At 39.7% G+C, this 12,052-nt stretch overlaps 1 protein-coding gene across 3 annotated transcripts in view; it reads left to right on the plus strand.

Annotated features, from left to right (window-relative positions):
- The window catches only part of LOC133450799 (endophilin-B2-like), a 47,509-nt gene that overhangs the window by 2,810 nt on the left and 32,647 nt on the right, over positions 1 to 12,052 (plus strand). Inside the window, exon 3 of one of the 3 annotated variants that reach the window (XM_061729687.1) lies at positions 4,427 to 4,438. The exons of the other annotated variants lie outside the window; for them this stretch is intronic. Within the exon in view, the coding sequence (XP_061585671.1) occupies positions 4,427 to 4,438 (12 nt within the window). The remainder of the gene's footprint in view (positions 1 to 4,426; positions 4,439 to 12,052) is intronic. 3 annotated transcript variants of the gene reach the window in all.

The raw sequence follows: 12,052 nt of genomic DNA on the forward strand, positions 1-12,052 counted from the left end.
AGGCAGGTGATCCTGCAGGTCTCTGGATGTTGTTCTGGGTCTTTACTGACCTTAACTGAGGCAGGTGATCCTGCAGGTCTCTGGATGTTGTTCTGGGTCTTTACTGACCTTAACTGAGGCAGGTGATCCTGCAGGTCTGGATGTTGTTCTGGGTCTTTACTGACCTTAACTGAGGCAGGTGATCCTGCAGGTCTCTGGATGTTGTTCTGGGTCTTTACTGACTCTTGGATGAGCCGTCGCTGCTCTTGGGGTCATTTTGGTCGGTTCCTCCTGGGAAGGTTCACCACTCTTCCATGTTTTCTCCATTTGTGGATAAAGGCTCTCACTGTGGTTCACTGGAGTCCCAAAGCTTTAGAAATGGCTTTGGAACCTTTTCCAGACTGATACATCTCAATTACTTTGTTTCTCATTAGTTCCTGAATGTCTTTAGATGCAGCATGATGTCTAGCTGTTGAGGATCTGTTGGTCTGCTTCACTTTGTCAGGCAGGTCCTATTTAAGTGATTTCTTGATTGAGAAGAGGTGTGGCAGTATCAGGCCTGGGTGTGGTGGAGAAACTGAACTCAGCTTTCCAAAGATGATAAACCAGTTAATTTATGTTTTAACAGGGGGGGCAATCACTTTTTCACACAGGGTCTTGTAGGTTTGGATTTCTTTTTCCCCTTAATAATAAAAACCTTCATTTAAAACTGCCTTTTATGTTATCTTTGTCTAATATTTAAATTTGTTTGATGATCTGAAACATTTAACTGGGACAAACATGCAAAAAAATAAATCGGGAAGGGGGCAAACACTTTTTCACACAACTGTATATGTTTTGTCTAAATCAATACACCATAACTTCTCTAATCATGCCATTTTTCAGATTTCCACTGGTTTAGCCAATGAAAAAGAAGAGTATAAAGTCATTTGATGGTAATGATGCAGTGAAGCAGCGCAGGTTCCTGCTCTCAAGCCTTCATTTGTAGTAATATCTGTCTCCAGCCATCCAGGGGTTGGTAGTAAGCTGTTATGATAGCTTGCTGACGGGTAAGTCTAACATGTTTTCCTGACCGTTGTTGTTCGGCTGTCAGTAGCTCTGGTCATGTTGGACCTTTCTTTGCATCAGCTTGAGATTTTCCTGATCTTCATAAAATTGATTTTTGTAACATCTCTATTTGGGTGCTCTGCAACTTAAAGGATTTTTGCTGGCAAATCTTGGATGTAACCATGACAACAGCCAAGTTTGTCTACATGTGGGAGTAACTGATTGAGCTTTCCAAAGATTTCCAAAGCTTTGAGTAAGCTTCAATGTCCCAAGTCCCAACTGGCTGCAGAAGAGACATACAGGTATTAGAGCAGGAGGGAAACTGAAGGAAGTCGTTACAAGTTCTTCTTGCAATTGTTATCTAGAGTTGAAATCACTGGCACCTAAAATAGGAGGGCTGATGAAATCCTAATCAGGGTCTTTGGGAATTAACTAATTACTATGCATTTCACCAAGATGTGGCTGCTGCAACATGCTTAGAACTTGGACACCTCAACCCTACTTTCAGACAATACAGGGTGACGGAGCAGCAAGACTGTAGGCTCAGGGATTACATGGCATGCAAAGAATATTGACGTAAACCTGGACATGTATCTGTCAAGGAGTGTCTCCACATCCAGATATTTTGGTGTTAAACTTTGAGTTTTAGTCCATTTTGTTTAACAAGAGAGTTCATCTGTGTTATTGGCAAACAACCAGGACAACATTCCAATGCCTTCCTGATGATCTGTGGAGATTTCATCTGCCCCGGGTGAGGGTGAGAGGGCAGCACAGAAATACAAACTTGCATTTCCCAAGACATATCTGCCGTATGAAAGAAAAGAACAAAAAACATAGTTAACAATACAATAATAAGCAATTATTATTAATATTATTATTTTATTTACATAAAGTAAATGTCAAAACATGACTAGTGCATCACTAAAAGTTGTCCTGAAGTCTACAGTAGGTCTATAGCAGTACGACGAAAGGCATGGTGAATCAAAAATGGAAGTTTTTAGCTTAGTCTTAACCCTTGTGCTGTCTTTGGGTCAAAATGACCCAATTCTTCTATCCTTCTTTCCTCCTGCCATGCTCTCTCCTTCCTTCTTCCTTTCCTCTTTTCCTCCTTTTTTACCCTCCTTTACTCCTTTTTCTTCCTACTTCCCTTTCGTCATTCATTCCTTTAGTGCCTTCTTTGCTTTTCCTTCCTTCTTTCCTTATTTTCTCCATTCCTTCCTTCTTTCTTTCCTTTTCTCTATTCCTTCCTCCCTCCCTTCTTTCATTTTCTCCCTTCTTTCCTTCCTTTCTCCCTTCCTTCCATCTTTTCTCCCATCTTTTCTCCCTTCCATCTTTTCGCCCTTCCTTACTCCCTTTCCTACTTCCTTCCTTCTTTTCTCCTTTCTCCCTTCCTTCCATCTTTTCTCCCTTCCTTACCCCCTTTCCTACTTCCTTCCTTCTTTCCTTCTTTTCTCCTTTCTTCCTTACTTCCTTTCTTCCTTACTTCCTTCTTTCCTTCATCCCTTCAGTTCTCCCTTCCCCCTCCCTTGACCCAAAGACAGCACACGTCTTAAAGCTCCAAGCAGTGCCCCAACTGGGAGCTGGTTCACAAGCTGGACAACCAGTGAGTGAAAGTTCAGCCTCCTAGTCTGCTCTGAGAGACTGGAGGGGCCACACTTGGGCCTGCAGTCTGACAACCAGCTGCTCCTGGACTGATGTTATGAAGCTACGATGTCTCCAAGGTAAAATGGAGCTTGGGCCTTAAGGGCCTAGAGTGCAGCAATACTAGATTTTGCTGCACTATTTTGATTAGCTGGAGTGTATTCAGAGAATTTGGGCTTAGGTTGACAACTTACAATTGTCAGCCCAAAAGTAACAAATGTGTGGACTAGATTTTGTGTCTCACTTTGATATTTTGCTAATTTTTACAATAATAGCTAGGTGAAAGAACACTTATTATAAAACGTATTATAAAAGTGTTTGTTACTGAGTAACAATGGTTGTATAGCGGGCTCTGGTTCAGAACATTTTAATGTAGTTTTTTTTACTAAATGTAAAGGTCATCCAGGCCTTTACAGGACTGTCTCAGAAAATTAGAATATTGTGATAAAGTTCTTTATTTTCTGTAATGCAATTTATAAAAAAAAAAAAAAAAAAAAAAATGTCATACATTCTGGATTCATTACAAATCAACTGAAATATTGCAAGCCTTTTATTATTTTAATATTGCTGATTATGGATGACAGTTTAAGATGAATAAAGTGAACTAATTGTTTTAGATAGAATATTTGAGTTTTTCTTAAGCTGTAAACCATGATCAGCAATATTAAAATAATAAAAGGCTTGCAGTATTTCAGTTGATTTGTAATGAATCCAGAATGTATGACTTTTTTGTAATTGCATTACAGAAAATCACAATATTCTAATTTTCTGAGACAGTCCTCTATGTCTGGAAGAAATGCAGCTGGCTTCATGGATCAGTATAGTTGAGTATCATCTGCATAGTAATGGAGATTTATGCAATGAAATCCCCTAACCGAAGCATGTGTAAAGCAGACTGAGGCATCTCTGTTTCTAGTCACTTACTGCCTCCTTATCATCACGAGTCTTTGTGTTTGTTTTGTCTCTAATATGTGCAGTTCTTGTTAGACTGCCATTGTCATGACTGGAATGAGCTGGTTCCACCCGTTCCTAGACCAGCGCTGTCATCACAAAATATCACAAGCTGCTTTGCCTGACTCAGTAAAAGTGCCCCTTTTTAAACCCTATGTGGAGCTCAATTGTCACCTGTATCAAGATTTGGACTTTGGAATAACTTACCAACTACTGTAAAGACATTCCCATCATAGCGCATCAGAGTGGGGTCATTGTTAACTGCTTGACATCAGGCTGTAGTCATGCAGGACACACGAGCAGCTGCAGAAAACAAAACAAACACACCAAGCAATTATTCCTGACTTTATAAAAACAGCTAATATGGTTCATGCTGCTTTCCTTTTGGGGATTTTTCCTCATGTCATTTTTAGAGCACAAGGTACTTCCCGCCACGAGTATGTTGGCAGGACAAGTAGAAGGGGGATGGGGGGGGGGGGGGTTTCCAAGCCAAATGCACTGGTTGCATCCTTGATGTTGGAACACATTTCCAGACTTTTTAAACCTGGCTAAGAACTTGTCAATGCACTATTCAAACAGTGTTTCCCGTAGTGGTGCTTGACCTGAAATGTGCAGAGGTTAAATAGCACGTAACAGGGGCCAGGCCCATAATGGAGCTTATCAGCAGTTTACACCCATGTACAGGTTTACAGTGATATTAATATTATTATTATTAATAAATGACATATCTAAGAATAGGTGGCTCTAACTTGTTGTTTTTCTTTTTGTTTCTTTTTAAATGTATTTATCTTTATTCTTCATGCCACAGTCGATCACACTGGTGAGTATCTTGCCTCATTACTTCACTTTAGTGCCCTGCTGTGGAAACCTCTGACTTCTTAGAGTGAAGTAGTTGATGTAAAGAGGAACTGAAGGAACTTTGGTGTGGAGATCAGTAAGGTGTACAGGACTCAGAAAATTAGAAAATATTGTGATAAAGTTCTTTATTTTCTGTAATGCAATTTAAAAAAAACAAAAATGTCATACATTCTGGATTCATTACAAATCAACTAAATATTACAAGCCTTTTATTATTTTAATATTGATTGGATTATGGTTTACAGTTTAAGATGAAGATTCCCAGAATATTCTAATTTTTTGAGATAGGATATTAGTTTTCTGAAAGGAGCCGTCTGTAAGAAATGGTCAAAACTGGTACTGCAGTCACTTTCAAAATATTGTTGAGCGGCGTGTACCCTCCCCCTCCTCCCCCCGACCAGAGGTTGCCAGGTAGGCTGCAGAATGCAGCAGGAACGTAGGCTGCCATGGCTGCCATAATTAGAGCCGAGCTGGCAACCCGGATGCCGAAACAATACTGACTTGGTGATTGGGAGATAGGTGGAGGGTGGAGCTTCAGAAACAATACTGACTTGGTGATTGGGAGATAGGTGGAGGGTGGAGCTTCAGAAACAATACTGACTTGGTGATTGGGAGATAGGTGGAGGGTGGAGCTTCAGAAACAATACTGACTTGGAGATTGGGAGATAGGTGGAGGGTGGAGCTTCAGAAACAATACTGACTTGGTGATTGGGAGATAGGTGGAGGGTGGAGCTTCAGAAACAATACTGACTTGGTGATTGGGAGATAGGTGGAGGGTGGAGCTTCAGAAACAATACTGACTTGGTGATTGGGAGATAGGTGGAGGGTGGAGCTTCAGAAACAATACTGACTTGGTGATTGGGAGATAGGTGGAGGGTGGAGCTTCAGAAACAATACTGACTTGGTGATTGGGAGATAGGTGGAGGGTGGAGCTTCAGAAACAATACTGACTTGGTGATTGGGAGATAGGTGGAGGGTGGAGCTTCAACATAAACATCAGTTGAGGGCTGCAACTCCTCTGTTTAAACTAGAATATCCTGGCTTGAGTGCTGTTGTCAGTGACATAAGTATTTGAAATGAACATGATTTTTAAATGTCTGTTGAGATATCGGGGTCATTTTATGATTCGTTTTATTATTGCTCTTACATACAGCTCCTTTAAGCTGTAAGCCATGATCAGCAATATTAAAATAATAAAAGGCTTGCAATATTTCATTTGATTTGTAATGAATCCAGAATGTATGACATTTTTGTTTTTGTAATTGCATTACAGAAAATCACAATATTCAAATTTTCTGAGACAGCCCTGTATAATCCCTATTTAATCCTCAGTGACTGAGAAAGTCCGTGTGGTGGTAAAATTGACAGCTCAAGGCAGCTCTTATCGTATTTCACAGAGGTCATTGGCCAAATGTGTGTTTGTGAGTTAGAGCGAAAAAATCCTGCCTTTTTAAAACATGAGAACTCTGTTGGACTGGCCTGGACCGCACTTAATCCTGACTCATTTATCGTGAATCAAATGCTGTGGGTAATCAGTGCAACAACTACAACAAGAGAAACAAAGAAAACTGCAAGTTTCACAGCCGATATACAGTATAATCACTGAGGTGTAGTAAAGGGTCCAAATGTGCCATCGGTCATATGGAAGATTTGAAAACACTGCAAGTGGATGTAAAAATGAAATATACTTAGAACATCTTTAAACTGCACATGTATGATCAGATTCAAAATATGGGATCATGGAGGTAATACAGGACTGTCTCAGAAAATTAGAATATTGTGATAAACATAATTTCTTTTATTAACAGTTGAGCACATGCTCCCAATGTAGCGTCCGCTTGGTATTTGGGCGGTTAAATACGTTCACTTCTCTCTGTGTTTTCAAGTAGTGAGTTTCACAGATGAGCCATATTTTATTCTGTCATGTAATAAAATAATCATTAGATACACAGGAAAGCACATACCAAAGCCACACTCGGTTCCAAGTAAACTTGGCTGCAGAGGATTTCCCTGCTGCACACATTGACTACGTTTACATGCAGTCAAAATTGGGGTTAAGGTCAATATTCCAGTTACTGAAACATTGGGAATAATCTGTTTCCATGCGTGAGCAAACAGGGTTATCCCTGTAAACATTGTAATTAATTATTCAGGATATCTGGATCAAACCAGCGACGCACGGAGAACATCATGACGCAATTCACGTCATTTCCGCTACTTCTTCCTGTATCCAAAACAACAACAATAACAGCAGCACGGAGGATAATCGGACCCGCTGGTACCGTTTGTTTCTTGGACCTGTAGTTCTCCTTTTCCAGCGTCTTCTAGCGGAGCTTGATCTGGCGTTCCTACAAATCCTGCTTCGCGCAACCTTTTGCTCACCTTCTTGTAAATCTTCTATCCCGGTACTTTCTACCGTCTACAAATGCAGAAATGTTCATATCCTTCATTACATTTATGAAGTGATTAGTCTCCTCCTGGTCTTGTGTTTCTCCGTGTTTATAAGAACTTCCTGGACTCAAAAGACCAGGATTCCTTGCGAAAAGAACATGAGCAGAAAACATATTCCTGTTCCGTTTGATGGGGAAATCCCGTTAGGCTGTACATTGCCAAATATTCGGGTTAGAAAAGGAGTAACCCAGGGGTCATTTTCGGGTTTTTAAAAACCGGAATATGAGTAAATTCCGGTTATTCAAAGGGGTTATTGGTGTTTACATGGCCATGCGCAACCGGGTTATTGCTAATATTCCGCTTAGAAAAGATTTATTGATGCATGTAAACGTAGTCATTGGCAGTCTTTAGCACACTTTAGTGGACACTTGGGCTGCATTCCAGCTGGAACCAAAAATAAGAAGGTCACCAGGGCCTGCGCCTCGTTTCCATGTCGTCGTTGTCTACACTGTCCTAACTAACATGTTTCTCTACGCTCACGGCCGCATGATACAAGCTTGACAAATTTAGGATTGAGACATTTGACCCAAAAGAGCAAGTCATGAAGTGAAATTCTGCAGCAATGCAGTCATTTACAAATACTCTTAGTTTCTTCTGTACTCACTAGACTAAGCACCAACCTTTTAGAATCTAAAACAGATCAATCGTTTCTATTTTCGAGGGTCCAATTTGCTTCTTTTGTCATGTTTTCAAATAAAAACAATGTGGACTTAGCCCAAGTCTAATAAAAGTCTCCAATACAGTGGGTTTTTGATATGGTATTGGATTGTTTTGAGTCCCAATGGAAAAACTCTGTTGCATGACTCTGAGCAAGGAGCGCCAGTGGAACAGAGGACAACTGAGAAATGGCAGGATTTTAGCAATCTGGGGCCGGATTCACAAAACATTCTTAAGAAAAAAAATCTTCTTAAGTGTCATTTTTTTTTCTTAAATTCAGTCTTAAGAAGAAAAAAAGAGAAGAAGTCATATTCTCCAAAAAAGTATTTTCTCAACTTTCTTCTTAAGAAAAAACTTGAGAATAAATGGTATTCTTGAAATAAAAGTTCTCAAATTTGTTCTTGACTTTTTTCTTAACTTTAAGACAACCTTAACCTGTCTTAAAATTTCTTTTGTGAAAAGGTAAGCCTCTAATATCACCTTTTTCAACACATTTTCACATGCACAAACAAAGACCCGCAATATTGTGGAGCGATGCATCGGTGTAGTGAAGTCTCGCTTCAGGTGCATGACTGAATATAATGAAATGAATAATAATAATAATATAATATAATATAATTCTGGGATACTTGGCTGCTACTGCTGTGTGAACGGTCTGCTGGAGCGGCTACTGAATCGTTCATGTAGTATGCAGTATACAGTACATACTGATGCAGTATGTAGCTGTAGTACTTAGTATGCCATTTCGGATACAACCATAGTTTAAGAAGTTCTTAAGTAGGAAAAATAAGAAATTCGTAAGAAATGACAGTTCTTAAGACGGTTCTTAAGAAAATATTGAGAAGTTGCACTTAAGAACTTTCTTATGAACTTCTTAATTTTAGATCTTAAGACATTTCTTAAGATCATTCTTAAGAATATATTGGTGAATCCGGCCCCTGGACTTCCGTTCCAGTCATTGGTCCCAGTTGCCACGATCACCACCGCTTCCATGCATTCCTCCCCTCATTTCTCCTGGCTGAAGTGCTGTCCTCATTTCTCTAAGACTTCCCTCCTCATATAGTACCCGTCAAGTGTGTAGTGGTGTGTGTTTTTTGTGGCGTTGTCATGTGAGTCGTCATGCACATCGGTTGCAGGCTGCACTTTTCTTTCCGGTATGCATTTTTCTACAAGTACGTTCAGTTTGACCTATTGGTCATCTGGATCTTTGAAGAACAACTTCTTCTGACTCATTTTAAGTTTAATGAAATGACTTTCATCAGTGCAGCTTCATCGAGTCAAAGCCTCTCGTTTACAAAAAAAGGAAATCAGGCATGCTGGATGAGAAAATTGTGAGCAACCTCCTCTCCTTACTTGTACAATAATTATGCAAACAGTAGTAACATTAACTAAAAAATACAATAATGTAAAATAAAATGTCATGATTAACACTCTTACGTCAACTTCTAATATTTTATGTCTTGATTCTTTGTGTATTTAAAGAAACATGAAATGCTATGGACGCATGAAGAAGGTCTGCACATCCTGTAAACCCTCTTCAGAAATCTCTTTCTGCTGAGAAATGCAGCTAAAAAGAAGAAGCACCAAATTAAGCTTAAAACAGATATGTTCTCATTCCCTTCCTGGTGGAAAATGTGTTTCCCACTGAACAAACACCGGAATGGTGGTGTTTTTTTCAAATAGTATTTAATAGTTGTGATGACGAGCCAAGGTGAACACTACTTAAGGGTTAAGGCTACTTTGATGACGGTTTTGGACCTGAAGTACTTATTCTGAGCTCACTCCCTAGTTACTAACGGGGTCATTTTCAGTGCACGTAGGCAACGGAAGAGGAAGTTATGAGTGCATAAGCATGACTTTCCAAAAAAGAGTTTGTTAGTCAAACATCTGTGGAGATGACACCAAACGGTCGCCTCTATTGACAAGGAAGCGGTTGTTTCAGACGCTTTGCCACAGCTCTTAAGTGCTTGTAGTGGGTTTGCCAGAATGAATCAGACTTCAACAAGACATGCATTTGCAATGACAACAAAGCAATGAGCTGATGTGGGGAACTGTATCAAAGTTACAGTAATGGACAAACATGATGTGTTTCAAATAGTACACCAAGGGCCCGATTTACTAAGATCCTAAATAAAGAGTACTAAATTGCGTGTGCACTGAAAAAGTTTGCGCGTGCTGTTGTTGTGTGTTTTGCGGGTGATCAACTAAGATTGCGTACGCAATTGATAACAGGTGCAAACAGCAGTATTTAAATGAGGTGTTGCGTGTCTTAAGGTTTGCGAGCGCAAACTCTGCGCCATGGAGAGTGGATGGAATGCACAGTCACAAGTCACAAGCGCAAAATGAAATTTGACGAGTTGGAGTTAGAGATATTAGTGGAAGAGGCAAATAAACACATTCATGAACTACAGCAAAGAAATGTAAACATTACCAAAAGAAACGCAATATCGGAGAAAACCTGCGATAGAATAAATGCAGTTGGTAACACAAAAAACGGAAAAACGTCTGGTTTTTCATATTTCAATTTTAGGCACAGATCAAAAATACGAAATAGAAAAACGGGCCACAGGACCGAATTTGATTTTAATATTGAATTGGTCGGGTTTACGTGACCCCGCGGTGCTCGGCATGATCTGAGGAGAAAAAGACATCAGACACTGAGCTGGAGAGCGCTTTGATTCATCTATTTATGAGTTAAGTTTTTATTCAGATGTCCACAGTATATTGCAAATATTATATATTATATAGCAAACACTGACAGTAAACGTGTGACAGACGGGACCATCATATGGCAAGAAGAGAAGAGAAGAGAAGTGTTCAGAACAGCGCACAGAGCGCACAGAGCAGAGAGCGCTTTGCCACCTCGGTGGCAAAGCTGTATCCTGGGGTGCCAATGACGTGATCTGTAGTTTGCATTATTCGTTTTGGAATACTCAATTTAGATATATACTGCATGGGATTTGGACTCAGAATAATGGCTGTACACAAGTATTTACAGCTGATAATGAATCACTGTGAATACATCAATGTCAGTTACGTGTATTGAATGGATGGATGACAACTAAAAGCGTAATCAGACAAGCTTTTCAGTGTTATTTTGGACATAGACTAACATGACAGCTCGGACATCATTTTTAATCATCTCTCCAGTCTTGATGCTCCGGTCAGCTCGAGACAATTGTCTCCAGCTGACCGTGGCATGCCGTGGCAATTATAGCCATTATTCTGAGTCCAAATCCCATGCAGTATATATCTAAATTGAGTATTCCAAAACGAATAATGCAAACTAGTAGATCACGTCATTGGCGCACAATAAGAAACACTTTTTTCTCCATGAAAACACGTGATTTATTTATTATCACAAATAAAAAAAATGAAGATGCCTCCTGTGGCAACCTTTTGCTGAATAATACTCGATTTAACATTCAAATAAAATATTTCTCCTTTTGCATGTGGAGAATCCTCACCACAATAGTAATGCTGTGCAGATTAGCACCTTCCTTTCGAACGTATTAAATACAGACGCAATCACAATACGCGCAAAAACTTTAAGGCTTGGTAAATCTCATTGCGCGTGGTAAATGGAGATATTTGCATCTTCCCCTCCCAGTATTTAGCGCGTTCTGGTGGGTACGCCCCATATTGATTATTCATCAGGGCAAAAGTACTAAATGGATTGCGTGTGTTATTTTGCGCACGCTATTCTTTGCACGCTGTTAGTAGATCAGCTTGCACCTTGGTTTGCGGGTGCTGTCAAGTTTGCACAGGTTTTTACACACGCAAACCTTTAGTAAATCAGGCCCCAACAGCGTTGTAGCGACCATTTGCTTATCAAACAGCCACTGCCTGGCTGGGATTACAGTTCAGTATGACGCGTGCAAATACGAGCCTTTTCCAATGTTCCAATGTTTCCAATATCATTTTATTCCTTAGTGTTCAACCAGGTATTGACACTTGTAACATTAAATAAACTAACATAAATATTCACCTGCTGTTTCTTACTTCCTCTGTACATGCCCGAACGCACGTTCAAAAACTTTTGCCTCCACACAGCCCCCTGTGTGTGATTACACCTTGTTTAAATAGACCGTGCCCAATTGATATCGATATTGGTATCACTATTCCCCCTAGTGGACGGAAGGCTGACCAAACACAAGATAAACACATTGGTACAATAACACAAATGGCTCTTACACACCGGCCCCTAATTGTTTATGACAGAAGACAAAACAATTTCCAAATTTATAAAAGGAGCCATTACCTTCAAAACCCAAAATATTAAACAAAACTTAAAATAGTCAACTTATAAAGAACCATAAACCGTATAACTCATATCTTTTTTCTAACCATTGGTATAGTTTCTTTTTCTTTTATCAGTCTGTTGCTTCACAAAGAAAGACAAATCTTTGTCATGGGTCTTTCTCCTCTCTTTTCCAAGTCGTCTGAAGTAAAGTCTCTTGGGGTTCAG

The sequence above is a fragment of the Cololabis saira genome, chromosome 9 (assembly GCF_033807715.1).
Source record: "Cololabis saira isolate AMF1-May2022 chromosome 9, fColSai1.1, whole genome shotgun sequence".
NCBI lineage: Eukaryota > Metazoa > Chordata > Actinopteri > Beloniformes > Belonidae > Cololabis > Cololabis saira.